The 22,848-nt window shown below is 42.0% G+C and overlaps 11 protein-coding genes across 11 annotated transcripts; 4 read left to right on the forward strand and 7 right to left on the reverse strand.

Moving 5' to 3' along the window:
* Positions 1-1,427: 1,427 nt before the first annotated feature.
* On the reverse strand, positions 1,428-5,672 carry V1512DRAFT_204593 (RAVE protein 1 C terminal-domain-containing protein; the record flags this gene model as incomplete). The annotated part of the gene is made up of 9 exons (XM_066913333.1): positions 1,428-2,684; positions 2,732-4,242; positions 4,289-4,424; positions 4,471-4,801; positions 4,853-5,050; positions 5,101-5,252; positions 5,303-5,371; positions 5,426-5,539; positions 5,586-5,672. The coding sequence occupies 9 exons, from the start codon at positions 5,670-5,672 to the stop codon at positions 1,428-1,430; spliced, it is 3,855 nt and encodes a 1,284-aa protein (XP_066772402.1).
* Positions 5,673-5,835: 163 nt separating this feature from the next.
* On the forward strand, positions 5,836-6,438 carry V1512DRAFT_222128 (uncharacterized protein). Its single transcript, XM_066913733.1, has 2 exons — positions 5,836-6,106; positions 6,165-6,438. The coding sequence occupies exons 1-2, from the start codon at positions 5,944-5,946 to the stop codon at positions 6,209-6,211; spliced, it is 210 nt and encodes a 69-aa protein (XP_066772403.1). The 5' UTR covers positions 5,836-5,943; the 3' UTR covers positions 6,212-6,438.
* Positions 6,439-6,624: 186 nt separating this feature from the next.
* Positions 6,625-8,849, reverse strand: V1512DRAFT_205054 (uncharacterized protein; the record flags this gene model as incomplete). Its single annotated transcript, XM_066913345.1, has 3 exons — positions 6,625-6,648; positions 6,696-7,577; positions 7,878-8,849. 3 exons carry the CDS (start codon positions 8,847-8,849, stop codon positions 6,625-6,627), a joined length of 1,878 nt encoding a protein of 625 aa, XP_066772404.1.
* A 346-nt stretch (positions 8,850-9,195) lies between these two features.
* Positions 9,196-9,752, reverse strand: V1512DRAFT_259802 (histone-fold-containing protein). Its single transcript, XM_066915720.1, has 2 exons — positions 9,502-9,752; positions 9,196-9,451 (listed from the first exon to the last, which is right to left on the reverse strand). The coding sequence occupies exons 1-2, from the start codon at positions 9,649-9,651 to the stop codon at positions 9,290-9,292; spliced, it is 312 nt and encodes a 103-aa protein (XP_066772405.1). The 5' UTR covers positions 9,652-9,752; the 3' UTR covers positions 9,196-9,289.
* A 273-nt stretch (positions 9,753-10,025) lies between these two features.
* On the forward strand, positions 10,026-10,682 carry V1512DRAFT_259803 (histone-fold-containing protein). The gene is made up of 2 exons (XM_066915721.1): positions 10,026-10,123; positions 10,185-10,682. Exons 1-2 carry the CDS (start codon positions 10,078-10,080, stop codon positions 10,547-10,549), a joined length of 411 nt encoding a protein of 136 aa, XP_066772406.1. The 5' UTR covers positions 10,026-10,077; the 3' UTR covers positions 10,550-10,682.
* Positions 10,576-13,600, reverse strand: V1512DRAFT_116108 (Alpha/Beta hydrolase protein). The gene is made up of 7 exons (XM_066912912.1): positions 13,432-13,600; positions 13,131-13,378; positions 12,928-13,083; positions 12,535-12,872; positions 12,348-12,485; positions 12,193-12,303; positions 10,576-12,142 (listed from the first exon to the last, which is right to left on the reverse strand). Exons 1-7 carry the CDS (start codon positions 13,436-13,438, stop codon positions 10,672-10,674), a joined length of 2,469 nt encoding a protein of 822 aa, XP_066772407.1. The 5' UTR covers positions 13,439-13,600; the 3' UTR covers positions 10,576-10,671.
* On the reverse strand, positions 13,223-15,515 carry V1512DRAFT_115886 (6-phosphofructo-2-kinase-domain-containing protein). Its single transcript, XM_066912911.1, has 7 exons — positions 15,163-15,515; positions 15,071-15,114; positions 14,131-15,017; positions 13,894-14,083; positions 13,807-13,846; positions 13,432-13,760; positions 13,223-13,378 (listed from the first exon to the last, which is right to left on the reverse strand). The coding sequence occupies exons 1-6, from the start codon at positions 15,210-15,212 to the stop codon at positions 13,667-13,669; spliced, it is 1,305 nt and encodes a 434-aa protein (XP_066772408.1). The 5' UTR covers positions 15,213-15,515; the 3' UTR covers positions 13,223-13,378; positions 13,432-13,666.
* On the forward strand, positions 15,469-18,765 carry V1512DRAFT_259811 (uncharacterized protein). The gene is made up of 7 exons (XM_066915722.1): positions 15,469-15,948; positions 16,000-16,086; positions 16,137-16,880; positions 16,926-17,005; positions 17,056-18,179; positions 18,225-18,573; positions 18,623-18,765. Exons 1-7 carry the CDS (start codon positions 15,819-15,821, stop codon positions 18,704-18,706), a joined length of 2,598 nt encoding a protein of 865 aa, XP_066772409.1. The 5' UTR covers positions 15,469-15,818; the 3' UTR covers positions 18,707-18,765.
* V1512DRAFT_222147 (Spc24 subunit of Ndc80-domain-containing protein) lies at positions 18,710-19,512 on the reverse strand. The gene is made up of 3 exons (XM_066913734.1): positions 19,305-19,512; positions 19,005-19,254; positions 18,710-18,951 (listed from the first exon to the last, which is right to left on the reverse strand). Exons 1-3 carry the CDS (start codon positions 19,459-19,461, stop codon positions 18,780-18,782), a joined length of 579 nt encoding a protein of 192 aa, XP_066772410.1. The 5' UTR covers positions 19,462-19,512; the 3' UTR covers positions 18,710-18,779.
* Positions 19,513-19,728: 216 nt separating this feature from the next.
* V1512DRAFT_115839 (amidase signature domain-containing protein) lies at positions 19,729-21,802 on the forward strand. Its single transcript, XM_066912910.1, has 6 exons — positions 19,729-19,845; positions 19,903-20,165; positions 20,213-20,350; positions 20,396-20,694; positions 20,744-20,748; positions 20,799-21,802. Exons 1-6 carry the CDS (start codon positions 19,814-19,816, stop codon positions 21,727-21,729), a joined length of 1,668 nt encoding a protein of 555 aa, XP_066772411.1. The 5' UTR covers positions 19,729-19,813; the 3' UTR covers positions 21,730-21,802.
* On the reverse strand, positions 21,706-22,733 carry V1512DRAFT_235591 (uncharacterized protein). The gene is made up of 3 exons (XM_066914094.1): positions 22,547-22,733; positions 22,432-22,498; positions 21,706-22,383 (listed from the first exon to the last, which is right to left on the reverse strand). Exons 1-3 carry the CDS (start codon positions 22,616-22,618, stop codon positions 21,875-21,877), a joined length of 648 nt encoding a protein of 215 aa, XP_066772412.1. The 5' UTR covers positions 22,619-22,733; the 3' UTR covers positions 21,706-21,874.
* Between the last annotated feature and the right edge of the window lie 115 nt (positions 22,734-22,848).

Consider the following 22,848-nt stretch of genomic DNA (forward strand, 5'->3'; position numbering starts at 1 on the left):
CAAGCTTGTTATTTTAGTATATCCGGTCTATGAGTATAGACACTACGGGTTTAATAAATTTACTTCTATAACTATCACCGCTTAACATTTTTACCTTTACAATTCTAGTTAAATACTTAAAAAAAAAAAACTCAACTCAACAGAAGACAATTCTGTTAAAACTCATCTCAAATCTCAACAAGGTAAATACTTACTTTGTTCTCTGAAAAGACTCATAATCTAATACAAGTAAGGCTAACTCTCACAGTAAGAGACGCGTCGTGACGCTCTTATACGTTTGTTGGAGAAATGTAAACTGCTGATGTTACTGACACGTGACTTTATATCACGTGACCGCATTGCTGGGGTAGTATCTATGCAGGGTAACTACTTACCAGCTGGACAACAATCGGTGTGTAGAGCTCGTAGAAATACAAAAAGAGCCGTAATGCCAGTGATGGCAGTTAGCGATTTCTAGTTTAATAAGGAATAAATGTTGAACTATAAAACTACGTCAGTAAAAGTGGTGCGGCAAAGCCGGGTTATTTGAAGCAGTATAAGTGGAATTATAATCTGCCGCTCTACTTTTCTACCTGCCTTTTAGAAGGACATTAACATATAATTAAAATTATATAGCGCTGTTAGTTTTTGTATAGGTCAATCCCTATCTATGCATACAAATCCTTGTCTTTTTCTGTTAGCAAATTTTAGCTTATCTGGCCCTGAATGCAGCAGTCTACTCTATATAACAAATTCAACATGACATCGTATAACATTTTTTTTCTAATACATTCTCTTTATAAAGTATTACAGAAGAGCTAACCCTTAACCAGCGGGTTTTTGCAAGTGTAAGAAGCCTTAGTAAGGATTCTCCTACGTTTGCTACTTCATATTTACAAAAAGTTATGCTCTTTCAGCCTTTATATATTTATTCCTACGGAGGCCCTTTCCTTTTCCTCTATTAACTACGACGGTTCTCTCCTAACCCTGACATAACTTCCACCAAACTCTTAACAGACATTCATCGCTCTCAAACGCAGGTAGCGCCACGCGACGTAAGCAAACAATTTGCCGTATTTTCAACATCATGTATTCGAAGCGAAGTTTTTTGCGAAGACAGATATCGTATACACGAAAATAAAATTCTCTTTGAACTTAACCAAATTCGCCTTGCCGCTAATTTCACTGGCCTTACAGACGCTTTCAGTCATTCTATAATGGAGCGTCAAGGCAGGCATTTTGCACAAGCGAGCAATTTTTCCGACTCTCAACTCCAAACTCGCTCGAATAGTTGTAGCCGCGAACATCATATTCGCTTGGCGGTGGGGAAAACGCGTAAGATGCTAAGTATCAGAGCATCAGAAGTACTAATATCACACTCATGTTACAATAGAAAAACTTAACTACAATTTCTGCAAACCAATTAACACAACTACTTGGGCTGTCCTCTATTTCATCATATCAAAAATGCTATCTACCACTTGACCGCCGCTATTCTCAACAAGTTTGTCGACGAATTTCCAATTTTTTGTCAAATCTAACGCTAGAATGTCACATCCCATACGATCGTACAGCTTCGCTATATGCAAAACAAATTGCGCTTCCACCTGCGGTGTAATATCAACGGTCTTAAGATTTTTTCCCAGCTGTTCTCGTAGTTGCTGATACAATACAACTAGAACAGGGTCTTCCACTAAAAAAAGCTTGCTTTCCATGCTGATATCTAGATCTTGTAAATTGATTTCGTTTTCGAACGACGAAAAAACGCATTTTAGAGCAAGATCTTGGCGTTTCAGATTAAAGAATGCCCAACTAGCGAGCCATCGATCCCCAGTCCGATAAGCAAATGGTAGCACTTCGTTTTCAAGCAAATCTTTAAACACAGGACCGTCAGTACCATCTTCATAAACCCGGGTAATCGCCATTGCCAACTGTATGTCATTCATATTGCGTACGCATACATTGACAGCATCCTTGAGACTGCCTCCAAGCAGGAAAAAGGCGGCAGCATACTCGTATCGCTGTTTACTAAGTAAAACAAAAGCATTTTTTAGCGCTGCCGTCTTCCATCGAGGCTCCGCAAAATTGTTAGCCAAAAATTTGAGCATGAGCTGCTGCTCTTTGTGCCAAGACGCCATGCGCCACAATCCCAAAAGAACTTGTTTTTTCTTCAATGCCAAATAAAATAGAGTACAATCAACAGGATTTCGAGGTTCTGAGTCCGTGTAAATAATTCGAGCAATAGATTCAAACTGTTGTTTGACTGAATCAGAACTTTTAAGCCAAACAAAAATTCCTGATTCACGAGCCTGCTGCCATGTCATTCGATTATTGTAGGATTTTGAGACAAGGTCCAAAAGAATTTCTTGCGACTGAGAATGAAAAGCCCAATTGTGATCTCTATAAGGCATTTGAAGCATTGATTCTTTATGCAAAACAAACAGTCGAAATGATAGCAAATAGCGAATGCCGTTCTCGTCCAACGATCTTCTGTGCTCTTCAACTTGTCCCATCCCTTCGATCATGGCAACCAAACTTATCTGCTGATGACTGGTGAGATATGGCAGAGAAATTTGCGTCAAGTATTCATTAAGCGAGGTCGCAACTTTTTCGTTGAATGTAGAATAGTCTTCTTCAACATCATACGCAGATGAAAACAGCTTCGAATATTTTTCCGACCGAGATCGGGCTGAGTAAACTGGTATCTAAACAGATTAGCAGATTGACAGCAAAGATACATATAAATTTTTACATTATTAGACAGTTGCGGTTGGGTGAATTCATCAATATCAATCCCGAGTGTACTAGTGACATCAGCAATATTGTTGTCAGTTGGCACCCCAAACTTTAATTCTTTCAATAGATTGACCAATATCTTTCTAACAGGATCGGCTTTGCCGTAAAATATGGCCTGGGCAATAAGTTGTGGGTGATACAACGGGAGTGGCCCATTCAATACCGAAACAATATCAAAAATGCTGTGAAGGGGCAATTTATGTGTGTCAAGATGAAGGGCTTTAATCGCTATGCTTGTATCCATACGCTTATCATGAGTAAATAGCTGATTTCCTGATCCAATAACCAGAGTGCCGTCATCCAACCAGATAGAGTCACCAACGTTTCGTGGAGTGTATTGTCGCATATCAATTTCTCTAAAGGAAGCCCATGCCGGAAGCTCCTTAGTATAGTCAAATCTCAGCTGACAATATAACCTAACTTTGTCATGAAAGCCTACGGCTAAAATGCTTTGAGAATCCGGTGTGCAAGTCCAGTCCAAGTCCTTTATGGCAGAGAACTCGGTAAAGCTTTCCTCGTATTCAAGATGTTCCTCCCCAATATCCCAGATAGTTAAACGAGTCGAATCAAAGTCCACAATAGCCATCTTCTTCATAGAGCTCCCCTTCGCTAACTGTAATGACTTGATTCCAGTACTAACTTTGGCTGTCTGAAGCCAGTGAATCGCGCTGTTATCGGGTGCCATACGCGCGGTCCATGATCGAACCATACCATTATCTGAGATACTGCTAATTACATCCCTAGCATATGCATCCATAGATCCTGTCAGCACGGCATTCCATCCCACCGGATCGACAGATAAAACGTTCACTAGAGTATCTCCATTGGGCACAGGAAATTGGAATAAACTAATTTTTGTTATTGAGCTTTTTTGGCTTTTTGTACCATGTCCATTTGCAAGTCCATTCTTCATTCCGTTAGCGACGCCATTGGAGACACCGTCATTTCCTGCCTTAACTTCCCAGACAACTCCTTGCTGATCACTGAAAACGGCTACAACATGAGCAACACCAGAAGACAATCCAAATTCAGGCAGCAAAAACAAATTCAAGATAGTTTTACGACTCAAACTTCCTATTGGATCTGCGGCCACACGTCTTGCTCTACTGCCGTGGCAATCCCATAAGACCAAATCTTGGCTCTGCATGGTAACAATATATTTCCCGCTTTCCAGAATAACGGCACGCTGAACCTTATCTGGAGCCATGATAATACTAGTTGGATCCAGCATAATTGTTCCAAATCGTTTCCGTGGAACCCACACTATATTTTCTGCATGGTTACTTGAAGACAGCAGTGCACGGCCGTCGGCAGTACGCACTAAGCTTTGAACCGATTTGTAATGCCCAGTCCATATATGTCTTAAAATAAGCCTACAATCTTCATCTGCAGTTGACAACAATTGAGAGAAGTTGGAAACATAGTGCCGTATAGCACCATGAAAGTCATGCATTATCAAAGCAAAATCTTTCCAGAAACTTAGTAATTGTCTAACTGAATCAATCGTACATACCAGGCTCCTCTGGAGTACTAGCCCCAAACCCGAGAAATGTGATTTGCTCGCAATCGCGCGGGAAATTTTTCATCGGCGTGTCGTCATAAAATATGTCAAAAAGACTGAACGCTTTACGGACACGCGATCCGATGTTCTTTATCTGTCAGTAAATAGTTTGCGAACGTGCACGAAAGACCTACTTCAATACCGATTGCAGCCATTCGTCCTAATTGATCAAATACAAGGCAAACGTCGGGATTCCTACTTGCAATCTCTATCAGCTTTTTCATTTTTTCCTTGGACAGGTCGTCGCCCTTTGCATTTCGCACGGCAGATTCTGTAGCTCGAGTAAAGTCTTTGTTGTCAATAATAAAGCTGTAGCGAAGATCTAAAGACGTTGATCTGGGAATGACATCAAACAAATCTAGCGACGCCCACATTTGCATATAAGACGACTCAACACTATCGGTCGGAGCCCATATTCGCAAAATACCGTCGGCACAAATTGTGTACAGTATATTTTCCATAGATCTAAGAAAACTGTTAAAAAACCCAAAGTTACCAATGTAAAACAATACGTACTGTGATCTTGAAAAAGGTCGTCTCCATCTGAGACCTGTCACTGCACGTGGATGTGCCAAATAAGAAAAGTCGAAATCAACATTTGAAGTATCATACGAAAATCTTCTCCAGACTTTGACAAGCCTATCGTTCTTACCAACTGTTGCAGCAAGATACGCATCAAATGAGAACGCTGCAATCATTGCTGGAATTGCCAACCTTTATTGTACGGTTAGCATAGTCAAGATTGCTTTCACGGTAAAAAATACTTTTTGCTCCACAGTCTGTGAGGACCGTCCTTGAAAATGCCCCACAATGAGATCGTTTTTCCAGATATGAATATTTCCTCCTCTGTACCCCAACTAACCCCGTTAGGTACTCCATCATCGAGATCCAAATGAACGGTCCATTTCTGTGTCCACTATAAAGTCTTAAAATAACAAGTATTGATATTTGAGTCGTTTGACTTACTCGTAACAGAGCACCCCGATCATTTGATGGCGCAAATATAAGCACTTTCGGGCCTGACACTATTGCTATCTTAAAAGCTTAGAATTTTGTACGTCATGTTTCTAATGCGCTAAATCAGATTACCTTTCCCGTGTTTTCCTCGATATCCACTGCCCCACCATCACGATCTAGATAGATTGTCTGGTGCAGGATGCCAGGGTGTGAAAGAATAACCAGGTTATTTCCAGATGCATAAGTCTTGAGATTAGTATTTATTTTTGCTATTGATTGATGCTTTACTCACCAGAAGCCTGAGGCCGTTCCAGTATGCAGTGGAAAGTGCCTGATGCAAAGGATTGGGTTTTCCAGGATGCAAGCCAGGCGATGCCATGGCAATCTATTTTTAGCCAAAAAGCAGACCAATTTGCCTCTAGTGCGTCTAGAATGGAAAAAGAGCTGTTTGTGAGATTGACTCAATAAAGCAGTTCTAATTTTATGTTACAGTGAAAGTCGATAGTTTACTCGTTAGCGATATCTTTACTGAACTACCAATGCTGACAAAAACTGTAAAAATGGGGTATTTGTACTGCCCTCAAAACGAGGGGGTTGTACTGCCTTTAGTTATTCCACTCTCTACCGACATTAGATGATATTTTCGGGACATGGCAGATAGAGCTGAGAGCCGTGATTTACGCGATAGAGTGAATGATAGATCTGATGCACAAGCTGAATGGGACGAATCTTTGCGTCAGATTCAGTTTATTTTTGTAGCAATACTGTTTCCTCTTGTGGGAAGGCTGATGGGAAGAGGTGCTGCATTAAAAAGTGAGTACTTTTGTACAGTATCAATATCTTAATGGCAGTAGCTGACTCTGATACATAGTTTTCACGCGGATGGCTGTCCGCTATGCACTCATGACCAAACATTAATAGGCTTAAAAACGCATATTGATATGCTGAATAGCAAAGCTGGAGGGTCATAAAGTTTTTGGAGCCCAAGCAATCCTGTTGCGATACGTCTTATACGTTTCAGACAGCCAATGATCAAATCATAAGGTTGCTTGCAGTATGGAAGCTAAGTATGCTCTACGGTGACCAAACATACTGACATTGAAGTGAACCAAACCAATATACTAATACAATTTATAATATCCTAAAACCGTTTGTGTACAGTCCATACTCCCTGCACTTTTTATATTTAACAACCCAAAAAAAATTTTGAAAATGCAAACTCCAGTTAGCCTCACATAGAAGATCTTGCTAAAAAAGTAAAAGACGCCGACTATAAACCAATACGCCCCGCGTCCCCTTTACACATTGATGCAACTTGATTATTTATTTCATTATTTCCCCTTCTCGTGTTTTACCTGAAATATTAGGACCACAAGTATATGACAAAAAAAATTATACATACTCTAATATGACGAGCTAGTGCATCTTGACGAGAAAACGTTTTGGTGTCATCGCCGCATAATTCGCATCTGAATGTCTTTCTATTCATAGCATGTATGGTTTCTTGATGACGAATTAAATCATAGGGACGAGAAAATATTTTGTTACATGGTCTCCCTGTCGATGGGTTCGTCCATGTACATCTGTGCGGACCAGTTTGCGCAGACAAAGGAATCTTTTTCCGAGGAGGAGTGAGACTGTGAGTTCGTCGATGTAACTGCAGATTCTGTGATTTTGGAAATGTCTTCCCACAGTCGGGACAGATGTAAACTTCAGAACCATCAAGCGCTCTGACAGGAAGATTTGAGAAACCGAGACCCCGCTCGACTTGAAATGCACGTCCAAGATGCTTTGACGCAACAGAAGATGCCGGAGATGCGACTCCTGATGAAGTATCCTCATAATCAGAAACGGATGGCGAATCAACAGTAGAACTCTGTGCAGCAGTACCAGATTCATCGAACTTGTTTGGAGACTGAGTGCCATCATAATCATTATATGAACGAGGATACTGTCTACTACCAAAAAGTTCAAAATCTGCATATGATTCATCTCCGGAATCATGTTCTGCCTCTGACTTGACTATACTACTATTAGAGGACGAACTCGGCGTGGGTCCGAACAGGCGAGGATGCCCAATTAACATGTCCGCGCCGGTCGCACCATCCTCAACATAATCCAATAAAGCCTCTTTGGGAGAAATTGTCTTGGCAGACGTTTGACTTATAAGAGCTTGTCTATTCGGTACAAGTTGTTGGTGTTGGTGTTGTTGATGCTGTTGTTGTTGTTGATGGTGTTGTAGCTGTTGCTGTTGCTGTTGCTGTTGCTGTTGCTGTTGCTGTTGCTGTTGCTGTTGCTGCTGTTGCTGGTCTTGTAACTGTTGTAGATCCTGCTGCTGTGAATTTTGCTCTTGCTGTTGCTGTTGCTGTCGCTGTTGCTGTTGCTGTTGCTGTCGCTGTTGCTGTTGCTGTTGCTGTTGTTGTTGTTGTTGTTGATCCTGTTGTCGATGATGTTGTAGCTCTTGCTGCTGCTGCTTCTGCTGCTGTTGCTGTTGCTGTTGCTGTTGCTGTTGCTGTTGCTGTTGCTGTTGCTGTTGCTGTTGCTGTTGCTGCTGTTGTTGCTTTTGAAGTTGCATCTGCTGGACCTGCTGCTGAAGCGGTTTTTGAAGAATAGGCACAAATTTAGTTTGCGATGCTACTGGTGGCGGAGATGCACTCATGACACGGAGGTTATCGGACGCCCGCTGCACACGTTGTAAGTTTGGCTGTGAGGTGGCAGGCGATGGGGCAGACGAAGGAGGAAACAAACTAAATTGTGACTGTGAATGCAATAACGGACTATCAGGAGGAGGACCGGAATAAAACGGCGATGACTGACGAAAAGGTGACATATTTCTCATTAAATTTGATGAAGGCGACGCAGTCCTAGTGACAGGAAGCGATTTAGCGGACCAACCGTGAGAAAACGAGTCTCCGAAATCAAACAAAAAGTCATCACCAGCGTTTGAGTGCACAGGGGACATGCTAGGAGAGTAAAGTTCGTCCTCAAGTACGTCGGAAATGGTTCTCTCCAGCTTTGGATTCCTAAAGGAAGACGAGGAAGGATATATTGAATCTGTTGGTAAGCGTAAGTATTCGCGCGAAAGATGATTAAACTCGTCATCTGAACTGTCATCATGACGCATCTTACTTTCGTCTTCGGTACAATCCATATTGGAGTCATGTTGCATTGCAAACGGATCCCTCAAATTGATAGGCCCAAGAGTATGATTTTCAGACCGAGAAGGTAAGAGATCTGGAACAGCTGCTGAGTGATCGTTGTCGTCCATGGACATCTGAGCAATATCTGGTTTATTATTTGCATAATAAGAAGCAAAAAAAGAAGACTGAGTTGGAGTGGACGAAAGAGAAGTTGGAAGCGAGGCTGATTCTCTGCGTTTTGTTGAAAAAGGAAACTGCTGATCTTGCATGTGAGAGGAGGATGAGGGTTGAGAAGCGTTTGAATAGAATAAAGCGTTATCGAAATCAGCAGATCCAGCGTAAGTAGATTGACCTGAGGGGTGATAGAGAGATGACCGATGCATAGTCGGTGGATCGAAAAGCAAGAAATCTGCCATGGACCAATAATACTTTAATTTTTGTGATTGCTAAACGACAGTAAGCAGAAAAGATGTCCTGTTAAGCCAGTGCTGATAGCAAAGGCCTAAATATGTTAAAGATGTAACAAATAAAGTGATATTTGAGGATGGAAGTGTATGTGAACAGAGCGTAAGCAAAGGGAGAAAAGAGTCGTCGGTGTGTGTGCGAGTGAGAGAGGAGAAGGATTACAAAACACGATGACGACGACGATCGATAGATCTAAAATTGGCCGACGTCCGTGTGACAATAAAAAGCACTAATTACGCGAAGCCTATGCCGTCACGTGACATTCCCTTCATATGCATAAATTACATGATACACAAATTCACTGTTTAAAAGACTCCATTTGATATTCGAAAAAATAAGAATAATAATATACATGCCCGAGAATAACATAATACCACATCATAATATACACTCAACCACCGAAACCGTAAAGAGTGCGTCCCTGGCGCTTAAGAGCATAGACAACATCCAACGAAGTCACAGTCTTACGCTTAGCGTGCTCAGTATAAGTGACCGCGTCACGAATAACAGACTCGAGAAACGACTTAAGAACTCCACGAGTTTCTTCATAAATCTTGAAAGATTAGTCATCTCATCGTTAATAACCAAAATGAATCAACTCACCAAAGCAGAAATACGTTTGACACCTCCACGACGAGCAAGACGTCTGATAGCAGGCTTAGTGATACCTTGGATGTTATCGCGAAGAATCTTACGATGACGCTTAGCACCACCCTTTCCCAATCCTTTTCCTCCTTTTCCGCGTCCAGACATTATACTATAGATCAATAAAAGTAAGTGGGAGCCTTTGTATATACCAACATCTGAGAAAGGAAGGGAGCGCGCCGGTTTATTAACTGAGAGGCGTCGTGGGTTAGGGCATTTGCATCAATTGCAGCATACCAAACCCCGCCGCATCACACACATCAGAAACTCGTTTTGCCTGCGCCTTTCCACTCACAAACACCTAAAACACACGCACGCAAAAAAGTGTACTGCAATTTTTCGGATTTGCGCACCAATTTTTCGCTTTTCCCATCAACGCAAACCACAATCCGAAGGCTTAGGGTTACCCGCATCAACTCCCCATCAATCCCCTAATTTTTCCTATAAAGAACCTTTCTCCCACTCTTCTCCTTTCAGCTCCTCTTTTTATTATTCTGTATCAACCGCCACCCACTTCTTTCCTACTCTTAAGCAATGGCACGTACCAAACAAACAGCTCGTAAATCTACCGGTGGCAAAGGTATTTATTTCATTTATTTATTGTTTTTTTTTTTACATTTTACTAATTATAATCATATTAGCCCCTCGCAAGCAGCTTGCTTCTAAGGCTGCTAGAAAGTCAGCACCTTCTACTGGTGGCGTTAAGAAGCCTCACAGATATAAACCTGGTACTGTCGCTCTTCGTGAGATTCGTCGTTATCAGAAGTCTACTGAGCTTTTGATCAGAAAGCTTCCTTTCCAGCGTCTTGTTCGTGAAATTGCTCAGGACTTCAAGACTGATCTTCGTTTCCAGTCTTCCGCCATTGGTGCTCTTCAGGAGTCTGTCGAGGCTTATCTTGTCTCCCTCTTTGAAGACACTAACCTCTGTGCTATTCATGCCAAGCGTGTTACTATCCAGGCCAAGGACATCCAGCTTGCTCGTCGTCTCCGTGGTGAACGTTCGTAGGCTGTTCCAGTGAACTACTTCTTATTATGGTTGAACGGGGAGGGATAGTGTACATTAGGTCTAGCAATATATGGGTTTGTGTTTTATATCGATAAGCAGTAAATAGTAATTGTATTGATTAATCATTTGCTATCCTTTGTTTTGATTACCCTACTGGGTGTTGATACGTCGAGGCTATGCTTTGGATTTCCGTCTGGATTTCCGTCTGGATTTACTGCTGTCAACGATTGCACAATCGTATTTCGCCTTCTTTCCATCAAATCAGCTTCAAGCACCAGGCTATTCTTGTCCCATGACTTTTGTCTGAACAGCTTTCTCTTTTCTCTTCTCTTTTGCATTTCTGTGGGATGCAACCGACTGTCGCTGCTGCGGTTACTACTGCGGCTGCTGCTTTCAGTCGCAGATCTTGTCACGTCTGGCTCACTACTATTCATCACATGCCTGTTTCCATTGGAGATAAAATCATCTTTTGTATTATTGGCAGGTGGCAATAGCGGTAAATTGATCGGTCCCGTGGGTCCAATTCGATGATTCGCGCTCAAAGAACTCACATTTAGCTCCAATTGATTTCTGATTTGATCTTCCTCTGGGTCTCCGGTCCAGTCTGGATCCAAAATGCCTATGTCTTCGTCGTCGTACTCATAATAGTAGTAATCATCATCCTCATCATAATCGTCAATGTCCGCATTCGCTTCAACTATCCACCCTAACCCTGCCACTGACAATAATCCTTTAAACAATTGAGATAGCGGCCTGCGCGTAGTTATCGGTCTACGGCTATTAGATGCCAAGTCACCGACTTCCGTGGTTAAAATGTTAGACCCGTTTATTGAATTGTTTGCCGAGGCCAAGGGCTCGTTAAATCGGTAGCGCTGCTCTCGTGATGCAAATGCCTCCTGAATCCAGGCTGCGCATCGCGAAATGGCAGCTTTGCCTTCCGGTAGTAGCATTGGAATCTGCAGAAATCCGTGTGAAATTCCTCGAATCAGCATAACCTCCACAAACTCACTCTCGTTGTGTTGGTCCCAAGGTTTCGACATTGCTAGTGCCTCCATTCTCTGCACAGCACTTCTCTTAGCTTCTCGTAATCTTCCGGCAAAAATTACGGTGTCGTCGACTAACGGATCTACTTCACCACACATCATGTACACTTTTGGAAACTTTGCAAGTAATTCGGCCGGCGCATTCACAGGAGACAGCAAATAATCAGTAGTGAAATCTGGCCGATTAACTGGGCCGATGTAGAGAATAATCATGGCTCTCAACATTTCTGGCGTAATTACTTTATCGCTGAAATAAGATACACGCGACGTCATCGCCAACAGTGTGCCTATGTGTTCTTGCTGTTTTCTGATTGATCGGTTTGTATCCCACGCGTTCTTGTTGCTCGCGCTTGTCATGGAGCCGTAGCCTGCATCGGTAGCTTCGACACTGCTCGGCAACCGAAAGTCTTTCACGTCACTGTCTTCAACGCGAAGTTTGCCGCTCATGCCTTTATACATGCTTTCCTTCTTTTGCATCAGCCCTGGACTGTTTAATTCCTTCACGCTTTCTTCTCGCAGCAGCCGAACTTGCTCGTCGGTCATCCATGAGCTATTAACTGATTAGTCCAGAGTTTCATTTGTACTTTACTACTTGCTTACTTGAAGTTTAAGTCTAATGCCGGATATATCATTATAAGCGAAGCGGGTAAACGAGGATGTGCTGTGTTTGTAAGTAGCTTCAAGACTGTACCTGCTACAAAGTTTCCGCCTCTGTGGCCAGTTAGACTAGCACAGCTTATGTGAATCATACATACGCAGAGTCACCAAGCAGAACAATTTGAGGCTCTACTGTACCAGACAAGCCAATACATCGACCCTTTGTCCTCATAATCTCCATGTATGCGTCATAACACTCGTCCAAACTATACGGATATGGATGCTCCGGTGCTTTCCTGTGCAATAGTGAGTATTTCACAATGCGGTCGAAACAATTTCACTGACCCATAGTTGATGCTTATTACTGGCATCTTTAACTTCTTAGCCCAAGCACAAAGTGAATCATCATGGTGTCTCGGAGTCATGCTCACGAAGCCACCTCCAGGAAAATTTAGCAATATCTTGGACTGCAGTTTGAAAGAATGACGAGGGCCATCATAATACAAATACGCCTTTATGCGCGACCGGTAGGGGCTTCCTGGAGGTCTTGGAATCTCAAACGCACGCAAGACCTGAATCCGTGGGCACGTGAACATCTTGAGCCGTCTTAAAAATGGCGATGTTTGTTTTTCCCATGATACTCGTAAATGTTCCGCCGTCACAGTTGCTCTAACCTTGCGAACCTAACCAAAAGAAAAAAAAGTCAAATTACTTCCAAATCAAAATCAGGCAACTCACCTTTGAATCCGCCTGGTCTGCAAATATCAAATAGTAGATACTGAATAGAATACTGGCTATATCTCTCACTGCTTTTGGTTTCACAGGCATTGCCGTCCAGAATCCAGCATCCAGGGCAGTAAGAATCCATGAAGCCCTGTAAAACGATTTACTATACTGGTCCGAGTCAGATGAAGTAATTCCAGATCTCTTGCAGCACATACGATGTTTGCCAAGGGTTCAGGAGACTCAAGATTGACCAATTTGTCCACATTCTTGAGCATATACAACCCGGTCATTGTCAGGACATGAATCTGCCACGCTGTTGCATTCTTAGTCAAAAAACGGCTTAATCGTCTGATTATAGGTGGTCCATGTTTCGGTCCCTGTAATATGTAAGCAATCCATAGTCCTGAAACCACAAGGACATGAATTTTTTTAAATTTCTGGGACGGTCGTCCTAACAGATGATCTACAACAGTACTGGTAAGTCTGACTACTGTTTAATAGTTTCAGTCTACTTACCAATCATTTATTGTTCACAGTTTAAAATGGATAAAAGAAAATGCGTAAATTTAATGCCATTAAGTACTTGCACTCTTGCCGCCTTGCTGTTTGAGCACACTGGACTCTTTCTGTCACATGTCAAAAGACTCCTTCCCCACACTGCCACACGTCCACAAAGATTCAACAGCCACTCTGCCCAATCCGTCCCCACATCACGTGATCTATATTGGGTATTAAACCCTAATCCTTGTATTTATTTTTTGTATACATTTGGTCCAACATCACTTCTTCTTGTAGACTGTCCCTTCTCACGATAAGTACTCACAGCAGGAATATCTGCTTTGATTCTAAAAAATCAACGCTATGCTTTAAAAGCGTTTTAAATTAGCTTACCTTGTGACCTCGGTTCCGTACGCTTTCGGCTCTAGTTTAACTGTCATTTTTAGCATATATTACATATTCCATCATATGACAGCTTACTCAACGTATGTAGTGGAACTTCCATCCAAGGACTTTGATCCTGAGGTACATTCATGAAATATGCGTATATGCAACGTAAAACTGCTTGATGTGTTACAATCATAATGTTTTCTTGACGTTCTAATTCCATGATGATAGGTTCCAATCTGATTACCACGTCACGATAAGATTCCCCACCAGGATATCGATACTTTAATAATTAGTAAGATCTAAATACTGAAAACTCACGGTACCCACCTCATATTTGTTTTCATCGCGTGCAGCAAAATCATCGGGATATCGACTCTCAATATCTTCATACGTCAATCCATCACATTGGCCGGCATCGAGTTCGTCAAGAGCTTTCCATGTTAGTTGTCTGTATGGCAAGTACTTCGCTGTTTGCTGCGTTCTCTTCAATGTCGAAGTCCAAACAGTTAGCGGTCTGTCCCCGACCGACATTTTGGTTAGTCGGGGAAGCTGTCTTGAGTATTCTCGTCCGCGAGCGGACAAGTCTGAATCACCACCAATCTGTCCGTGGACATTGAACTGCGATTCGCCATGTCTACTAAGCCAAATGCAGCGTGGCTTGATGTGAAGGTTCATGAGATAATAAACTATTCGAGATTCAAGATATGACTGAATTCTGTTGATTATAACTTGAGACCCAACATTGATCAATTTAACGTATGTCAAGTCACGATCCGATATAGTCTCGTAAACCTGTTCGTAGTTTCGGATGCGAGTGCGGAAATCCTGGGCGGCCTGTTCTGGATCTTGTCCGACGTAATCAGGAGAAGTAGTCTTGACGTCGATAATATTTTGCATAATCAGTTCTTCATCATCACACCAACTTTCGACAAACATTGGTTCAACGTTTCGTTTCCGGCAGATCTCAAGTATCCAATCTCGTCTTTTCTTTGTGGAGTTTGTAGCATCGAGAATTCCAACCACACCCTTCTGGGTTTCAAACCAGTTAAACATATCTGAAATTGCAGCTTCTGCAGCCACTCGCCGTAATCGTTCACCTTCGACGTTGTTGACGTCAAAGAACTCTGCAGTTGGATGTGCAGTTTCCAACCTTCGATAATTTCCAACATTGAAGCATTTTGCAGCAATAGAAAGCCAAGTTATGTATCGTACAACTAATAGAAGTATTATTAGCCATGCATTCAGATATTACTTTATCAAAACTGACTTTTTTGGGCAATAAGCGACTTTCCTCTTGCTGGGAGCCCAACCCTGAATAAGTTAGAAACTGGTTCACGAAATGGCAAGCAGTGAACACACATAATAACACAAATCTTAACATTTTCAATTTGAAATGAATTGACACCCATATCTTTGAAATAAAGTCTTCAATTGGATGTGCTGTGGTTTATATAGAATAAAAATGATAAGGAATGAGTTGCGGGGAACTTTGAGCACGCGATATAAAAAACCTGGGGAGGGAAACACGCGATTTGTTGCTTATTATGAGAAGAGAGTTCTATGTAACACAATCAATACGCCTTAAACAATAAACAGACGTAATATCAAGAATAAAAAGGGCAAATAAATATTGATGTTACGTAATACAAAAAGCCTGACTTACAGATGTTTTTGGTTATACAAACTGCAGTGTGACCGTTGTGCGTATTTCGACCGGCCGCTAATGTGATCCCGACTTGCTCCGAATTATTTCGGTTATTCTGATTACATAATATAACACAAGTCACCACTTTACTCTCCTTAACCTGTTTAAACAGACAATACTCTTTACTCTTTATCTCAAATGAAGTACTTTGTATAGCTGATTATACTTACTATATCGCCGTACAGTGTAATCCCGGTGAAAGTCTAAGCCAATCAAAGAAAATGTTGTTTCAGTGTAGAACGTGTCTGCAGGAAATTTTGTAAACAAACCACGAGTTGTATAGAACTTATTGTTAATATACGCCTTTTTAATGTCTGCAATACAGCAGATTGATACTACTTCGGTTCATAAACTTACATCTGGTCAAGTTATTGTAGATATTCCAACAGCTGTCAAAGAACTGGTTGAAAATAGTTTAGATGCACATGCAACTGTTATTGGTAAGCGTCATATTAGTACTATTCGCATCGAAGTTATTGACCATTACAAAGAAATAAAATTCAAGCAATATGGAACAGAATTATTCGAAGTTATTGATAATGGCGACGGAATCGATCAAGTAGACTTTGAGTCTATAGGTTTGTTACAATGCGCTTGAATCTAAAGACATTGATTTTAACATACAAAGCTTTAAAGCATCATACGTCTAAACTGCGCACTTTTGCTGATTTAGAGTCAGTCGCAACCTTTGGATTTAGAGGTGAAGCTCTTAATTCTCTCTGTGCTGTTGCATCATCAGTTCTGATCACAACATGTACTGCTGCTACAGCTCCGCTTGCCACAAAACTAGAATATGATTTTAACGGGCAACTAACTGGTAGGACCACTTTGGCTGGAACCGTGGGTACTTCTGTTATGGTTACAAAGTTATTTGATGGAAAGTTGCCTGTCCGAAGAAGCGAACTGCTCAAAAACGCCAAACGAGAATTTGCTAAATGTGTTACTATGCTTCAGGCTTATGGCGTCATCAAAACGAACGTCAAAATTGTGCTGTCCAATATAACTGCATCAGGAAAGAAAACCGTGCTTTTTGCCACAAATGGAAACTCGTCAATAAAGGACAATATCATGAACGTGTTTGGTGCAAAAGCGACATTAGACATTTTATCATTTTCATTGACTCTCGAAATTCCTCGGCAACGCTCTCAAACCTTGGCTAGTCTAGAAACTAAAGATCAAACGATTGCGATTTCTGGCTTTATTTCTAAGCCTGATCCAGGTCTTGGTCGCAATACGTCGGATAGGCAGTTGGTCTACATCAACGGTAGGCCTTGCGACATGCCATCTGCAAATAAATTATTTAATGAGTGCTACAAAACTTTTAATCCCACGCAGTATCCTTTCTTAGTTGCTGATTTTCAGGTACCTTACGGTAAATTTTCGCTGTCTTTTGCAATAAGTTACGCTGACGTGTTAGAATCGGCCGATGTTAATGTATCCCCCGATAAGCGCACAATCTTACTTCACAACGAGCAGTCAATTTTTCAAGCACTCAAGGTACGTATGTGGTTTTCCGCTCACAATTTGCTCTGACTAATGCAATTCAGGATTCATTGACAACTTTCCTCGAATCATGCGACCACTCAATGCCAACCCAGAGTATTATTCAATCTTCAGATAGCTTGCTTCATATGCAAGAGATTGTGACGCCCAAAAGTACATTCGACTCGACAAATCAGGAAGAGATATCTGTGCCAACTTCTACGTTCTATGTCGAAGATTCCGGGAGTATTACTAGCAGCGCATCACGGAGATTTGCTTCAAAAATCACAAACTTAAGCTCATCATCTCCAGTTTTGTCAGGTTCGATTACACCAAATAGGCAAAGCAATTCTAGATCAACAATTCTCTCTTATACCAGAGACTCTAGACCATCAAAAAGGTCTAGAACTAATTCCATTTCTTCACGGTCCCCAACAGTTGAACGCAGTATACGGAATCGACTTTCAGGTATCACGACGCTTCGCAGTCAATCATTAGACAGCTTGGAAGAAATCGGCCAAGATCACAGCAACACGGATGATGAACTCGAACTATCTGACAGTATATCGGAAGCAGCGGAGTCTTCTCATATTTCTGGACATCCAGCTCATTCAGTATCTGAAGGCGTCATTTCTCCGCCTACTGGCGATAAAATTGGTATCGATGTGACCTCAGATTTGCCTGAGAGAAGCTCGATAGGTGAAAGGATGGCTGAAATTGAAGACTACAGTCCCTCCAAAAGTTTTAGGAAGAAGACAAAAAGCAAGGTAGATATTTGGCAACGGATTGAAGATAAAGACAGGAGGCATTATACACACAGTTTATCTATGTCGATTAATTTGGCATTACAAGACATCAGTCAACTACAGTCAGCCACCACCAATGTACGAGATTCTATAGTAAGCAGCGGCAAGGATGAAATCTTTGAGTCTGAAATTGAAGAGGGAGAGGAATATATGCAAAGTCTGAACATTTCCAAGTCTGATTTTCAAAAAATGAACATTGTTGGACAGTTTAACCTCGGTTTTATCATTGCTACCCGTTGTGACAAACGAATTACGGCTTCTCAAGTTTCTGCTGAGCATAATCGATGTGACCTATTCATAATTGATCAGCACGCCAGTGACGAAAAATTCAACTTTGAGAGGTTACAAAGAGAAGTTATTATTATGCGACAGCCTTTGGTAGTGTAAGATGAATTTTTTTTCGAAACGATTTGCAGCTAATTTTCAAGACCGCTGAAGCTGTCACTGACTCCACTTGAAGAGTTGGTGGTTTCATCCAATCTGCCAGTATTTACCGATAACGGGTTTACCGTATATATCGATGATCATGCAGCTCCTGGTGAAAAGTGCTCTCTCACTGCAGTACCAGTGGTTATGTCAACAGCATTTGGTCTCGACGACTTTTCTGAGCTGCTTTATGCTATTCGGGAGGCTCCTGGTACTGCAGTGCGTTGCACGAAGTTGCGTAAAATGCTAGCTATGAAAGCATGTCGGTCGAGCGTGATGATTGGTACTGGACTTAGTCATGACAAAATGCGTACGATTGTTGACAGTCTGGGTACGCTGGACAAGCCATGGGTATGTGGATTTAATCGTTAAATTTGACTTTTGCTAATATGATTCAAAGAACTGTCCGCACGGTAGACCAACCATGCGGCATTTGGCCGACATCAGCAAGCTGAGTAGCTGGGACGGAGATATGATATTCTAGTACCATTTAGGAAAGACATAGTTTTGAATGTGTAATACAATTCGTCATTATCGTACAAATCATTAATATTGTATTACATCATATCCCACAAATAATTCGAAATGAAGAAATTTGAATACGTTCTGTCCAAGGATAAAATATGGACATCATTATTTTGTTTCGCTCTAACCACTGCCTTTGAATAAACTCCTTTACCGTCTTCTTCCAGGCTGATACCTAGTAATCTGTATACTTTAAGTAACAATCTATAATCTGTCAGTTTTAAGTTGTCATTATCCGCCTTTATCTCGCTACCTACACTGTAGAATCTTGCTGAGCATTGCTCTCAACTGCCATGACGTGTTCATTCCGTAGATGATCAAGCTCTTCGCTTAGTCTTAAAAGTGTAGTTTCACTAGAATGATAGGCTGATTCTAATTCGTTAATTGATTTTGCTAAAGAGAACTTTTTGCGGTCCAGATCGAGAAGTTTCTCCGTGTGTGACCTTCGCGCTGGAGACGACGGCGCAGTAGCAGCAGTCTTTGCCAATTCCAGTCGGCGAGCAAGAGCTTTAAAAAGTTAAATCTCAGTCAAATCATATACTTAGTAGTTATTATACATCTTAATATATCCAGTAGCTGATCATGCTCTAAATCTCGTGCAGACTTTAGGATTCGGCAATGATCGTTGATCCGTTGTATGGCTTGAATGTCGCCTTCTATTTGAAAATTCCCAACCGTAGAAGCAACTAGAGAGCTCAAATTATCTGGAGTCATGTTACTTTATAAGAGCTGTTGTGGTAAACCGAACCGCGATGTTGAGGATGGGACTTTCTTTGTTTACACTTTTGACACAATCCATTGTTGCTATGGCAACCTATCTCCTAACCCAATACTTTTGCTATTAAAGCTTAGTAACCCTAACCTTTATCGGACATCACCGTTATCGCACTCATAGCATTCTACACTAGCTAACCCCAGTGCCCAGATTGAACAATAACCCTGAACGCTAAACCCACCCTTGGCTCACCGAGGCTCAGCAAAGCCAATCCCATTCACCCGAAAAGAAAGTTTTGGATGCTGCTACCAGAGAACTCATTTATTGCCAGATCCAAGTCAATTGGCAACAATGTTTGCTTACATTAAGTATAAGAAAACGATGTATGTATTTAATTGTGGTACTACAAACTCGAGCTTTCGTGGATTCTGACCGGTTAGTGCTGCAAAGCAGAAAGAGCGGGAGGACCGTATTGCGGAACTGGCTCCAGTCTATGGTACACCTCTGACAGAAGAGGAGACCACGATTTTTAAGACTCCGGTGCCATTGCTCGTGGCGGAGATCCAAAAAGGTCTTGTCAAGCCCATTGATGTGCTTCATGCCTATGGCAAGCGAGCACTTGAGGCACAGGCTACCACTAACTGCTTGACTGAAATTATGATAAAGTCAGCAGAGAAACAGGTCCAGATCTGTAACACTAATGGTACGTTGCACTGACTACTTGTTATTGGCTATATTGATCAGGCAAAGGGCCACTTGCTGGTATTCCAATTTCATTCAAAGACACGGTCAATATTGAAGGCTATGATACTACGCTTGGATATGCAACTTATGCCTTTAAGCCTGTTCCTCAAGACTCGCCATTGGTGAAGCTTTTGCGAGATGCAGGTGAGTTAGCTTTTGTCTGAAGATTACAAGGCTAATTCTAAACAGGTGGCATCCCATATGTCAAGACTAACATTCCCATGACTCTTTTGTCTTACGAATCGTACAACAACGTTTTTGGAAGAACTGAAAACCCGCACGTCAAAGGGTACTCGCCTGGTGGCTCAAGTGGTGGTGAGGCAGCTTTGCTGTCATACGGTGGTGGACGCGTTGGCATGGGAACTGATGTCGCCGGCTCCGTTCGGCTTCCGTCACATTTTTGTGGTCTTTACACTGTTCGTTCTTCTTACGGTAGAATTCCTCGTGCTGCTAACAGCACTCCTACCAAGGGTCAAGATGGAATTACTGTAAGTCTCTTTGCTTGATATGATAGCATTTGGCTGACATAGCTCCTAGTCGATGTGAGACTGTGTAATATATACTGAGTTAAACTGGTACTAACAATTCGCAGCTATTCTCCAATGTGTCGCTCATTTGATGATCTCGAGTACGTGTTCAAGTCAATCATTCAAATGAAACCTTGGGATTACGATTACACGGTGCACCCTATCCCTTGGAGAGAGGTGACACTTGCCAAGAAGCTAAAGATTGGTGTTATGGCCGACGATGGTGTTGTCACACCTTCCCCTGCGTGTGCCCGGGCACTGCAACTAACTGTTGATGCTCTGAAGAAACAGGGGCACGAGGTGGTAACTTTCGTACCGCCTTCCCCTCTCGATGCTCTCCGTATCACTACGCAGTTGATTTGTGCTGATGCTGGAAAAACTGCTACTTCTCAAATGTACTGGTTTGAACCTTATGACAAGGGAGTGACCAAGTTTCTGCACGTCGAGCGTTTTCCTCGTTGGATTAAGAAGATCTGGGCATGGTTGTATCTCAAGGTTAAGGGAGACAAGGTCATTTATACAATGTTAAAAGACTGGAATGAGAAGACCATGACTGAATACATGGCACTTGTTTGGGAACGTGAAGGATATCGTAACCAATTTTACAAGGCTTGGAAATCAAGCGGAATAGATTTCCTTGTCACTGTTCCAAATGCAACTCCAGCTCTTCCCCACAATGGTATGTTTCAGTCTTTTGGATCAGTTGGATACTCGTCACTGTTTAACTTGGTTGACTACTCATCTGGTGTTATCCCCGTTACCAAGGTCGACAAAGTAGTGGACGCATTGCCATCTGATTTCAGCTTGAAGAAGCTTAATTACATTGCGAAGGGCGCATATCGTAACTACGATGCTATCAAAATGGCAGGTTTACCTGTTGGTGTTCAGATTGTTGGTCAACGCTTGGAGGAAGAGAAAGTTCTAAAGATGATGGCTCTTACGATTGATGCTCTCAAAGACATTGGTGTTGAATACGAGCTACTTAATGAGCTTTAATTAATCTGTGTGTGATCAACAATTCAAATTATCAATTAATTCCTGTGCGCCGTGCTCCACTATACTACAATTGCGTGTCTTCGTAACGGTCGTGAGATAGAATATAGTCAACAGCTTTTCAAGCAAATGTCATAGTCGCTGTAAATCATGATGAAATAATTTTAATGTCCATGCACGTTGTATAAAATTCAATTGGAGCGCCAGGCTCACATGGTGGAATTTTTGGGAAATGCCACGCCCACACGACGTTATATACCCCTGGCATGATGTCTGTGGATAAAGTAAACTCGCTAACGCAAGGTTGGGGGACACGACCATAATTATATGTGACTGAGCATTTTCCGTCATCAAAAGGAAATGGTCCAGCCAACACGTTATCGACATCAAGCATATCGCTAACAGTAGTCAATTGCTGTCCTTTCGAGCCCCAAAGCCAAGCATAGTATCCAGGGTGAGGTTTTCCATCTGGAGGAAGTTTGTCTACCGTGATATGTCCATTCTCATCATAGAGAGCAGTTATATTGTCACCGGGCATAGCAGTCAACATTGGATACATGGCTGAATAAGTAGGTGATTGCTGTGACGCCATACATAGCGGTGTTGAGTCAAGAGGATCCATAAGATGGTAGGTTTCCAAAAGATCGATATGTCCTTCTATAATCCTGTCAACTCTGACCCAAGTAAGCTGTAGCAGACACTTACGATACGAACGAGGATAGCCTGTTGACCTTACTGTGCCGTCCGGAGCAGTTGCGTAAAGCTTATCGATCTAAACGTCATTAGCCTAATTGTGTGCACAAGCTCAAGAGCAGCGTACCCATGAGTGTGCATCTGTATGCAGAGGCAGTACTAGCAGAAGCACGAAGGTGAATGTTTGAGAGAAGTACATCGTGAGCAACAAATAGAGATCAAAAAATGGGAGGACAGAGAATGACAAAGATTTATGACGGCATTTGTAATTATGACTGACAATTAAAATATGTCAGTTCCGAACAAAGGGGCTCAGGGGGGGGGGGGGGGGGGGGGCCCACAACACAACAAAACACCCACCCAACAAAACGAACGTAACAACTCACCCCGCCGCCCCCCCGCCGACCATGTAGGACACAACACCAACAA

The sequence above is a fragment of the Lipomyces arxii genome, assembly GCF_038497795.1.
Source record: "Lipomyces arxii strain Phaff 12-163 unplaced genomic scaffold V1512scaffold_4, whole genome shotgun sequence".
In the NCBI taxonomy this organism is placed as follows: domain Eukaryota; kingdom Fungi; phylum Ascomycota; class Lipomycetes; order Lipomycetales; family Lipomycetaceae; genus Lipomyces; species Lipomyces arxii.

Excerpts from the sequence above, each read along its gene's own strand:
- V1512DRAFT_235591 (XM_066914094.1), bottom strand. The coding sequence starts at position 22,618 with ATGTACTTCTCTCAAACATTCACCTTCGTGCTTCTGCTAGTACTGCCT. Across the intron at positions 22,499-22,546 it reads ATACAGATGCACACTCATGG|ATCGATAAGCTTTACGCAAC; the intron begins GTACGCTGCTCT and ends AATGACGTTTAG. Across the intron at positions 22,384-22,431 it reads AGGCTATCCTCGTTCGTATC|AAGGACATATCGATCTTTTG; the intron begins GTAAGTGTCTGC and ends ACAGGATTATAG.
- V1512DRAFT_222147 (XM_066913734.1), bottom strand. The coding sequence starts at position 19,461 with ATGACTCCAGATAATTTGAGCTCTCTAGTTGCTTCTACGGTTGGGAAT. Across the intron at positions 19,255-19,304 it reads GCTACTGGATATATTAAGAT|CTCTTGCTCGCCGACTGGAA; the intron begins GTATAATAACTA and ends AACTTTTTAAAG. Across the intron at positions 18,952-19,004 it reads GCTCAGCAAGATTCTACAGT|ATTGTTACTTAAAGTATACA; the intron begins GTAGGTAGCGAG and ends GACAGATTATAG.
- V1512DRAFT_115839 (XM_066912910.1), top strand. The coding sequence starts at position 19,814 with ATGTTTGCTTACATTAAGTATAAGAAAACGAT. Across the intron at positions 20,166-20,212 it reads CCAGATCTGTAACACTAATG|GGCCACTTGCTGGTATTCCA; the intron begins GTACGTTGCACT and ends GATCAGGCAAAG. Across the intron at positions 20,351-20,395 it reads GAAGCTTTTGCGAGATGCAG|GTGGCATCCCATATGTCAAG; the intron begins GTGAGTTAGCTT and ends AATTCTAAACAG.
- V1512DRAFT_222128 (XM_066913733.1), top strand. The coding sequence starts at position 5,944 with ATGGCAGATAGAGCTGAGAGCCGTGATTTACGCGATAGAGTGAATGAT. Across the intron at positions 6,107-6,164 it reads AAGAGGTGCTGCATTAAAAA|TTTTCACGCGGATGGCTGTC; the intron begins GTGAGTACTTTT and ends TCTGATACATAG.
- V1512DRAFT_259803 (XM_066915721.1), top strand. The coding sequence starts at position 10,078 with ATGGCACGTACCAAACAAACAGCTCGTAAATCTACCGGTGGCAAAG. Across the intron at positions 10,124-10,184 it reads TAAATCTACCGGTGGCAAAG|CCCCTCGCAAGCAGCTTGCT; the intron begins GTATTTATTTCA and ends TAATCATATTAG.
- V1512DRAFT_259811 (XM_066915722.1), top strand. The coding sequence starts at position 15,819 with ATGTCTGCAATACAGCAGATTGATACTACTTCGGTTCATAAACTTACA. Across the intron at positions 18,180-18,224 it reads ATGCGACAGCCTTTGGTAGT|ACCGCTGAAGCTGTCACTGA; the intron begins GTAAGATGAATT and ends CTAATTTTCAAG. Across the intron at positions 18,574-18,622 it reads GTACGCTGGACAAGCCATGG|AACTGTCCGCACGGTAGACC; the intron begins GTATGTGGATTT and ends TATGATTCAAAG.
- V1512DRAFT_116108 (XM_066912912.1), bottom strand. Across the intron at positions 12,304-12,347 it reads GTTCTGCTTGGTGACTCTGC|AGGCGGAAACTTTGTAGCAG; the intron begins GTATGTATGATT and ends AACTGGCCACAG. Across the intron at positions 12,143-12,192 it reads GCATTAGACTTAAACTTCAA|CTCATGGATGACCGACGAGC; the intron begins GTAAGCAAGTAG and ends ATCAGTTAATAG.
- V1512DRAFT_259802 (XM_066915720.1), bottom strand. The coding sequence starts at position 9,651 with ATGTCTGGACGCGGAAAAGGAGGAAAAGGATTGGGAAAGGGTGGTGCT. Across the intron at positions 9,452-9,501 it reads TCAAACGTATTTCTGCTTTG|ATTTATGAAGAAACTCGTGG; the intron begins GTGAGTTGATTC and ends TAATCTTTCAAG.
- V1512DRAFT_115886 (XM_066912911.1), bottom strand. The coding sequence starts at position 15,212 with ATGGGTGTCAATTCATTTCAAATTGAAAATGTTAAGATTTGTGTTATT. Across the intron at positions 15,018-15,070 it reads GTCGCTTATTGCCCAAAAAA|TTGTACGATACATAACTTGG; the intron begins GTCAGTTTTGAT and ends TACTTCTATTAG. Across the intron at positions 14,084-14,130 it reads GCGATGAAAACAAATATGAG|TATCGATATCCTGGTGGGGA; the intron begins GTGGGTACCGTG and ends TAATTATTAAAG.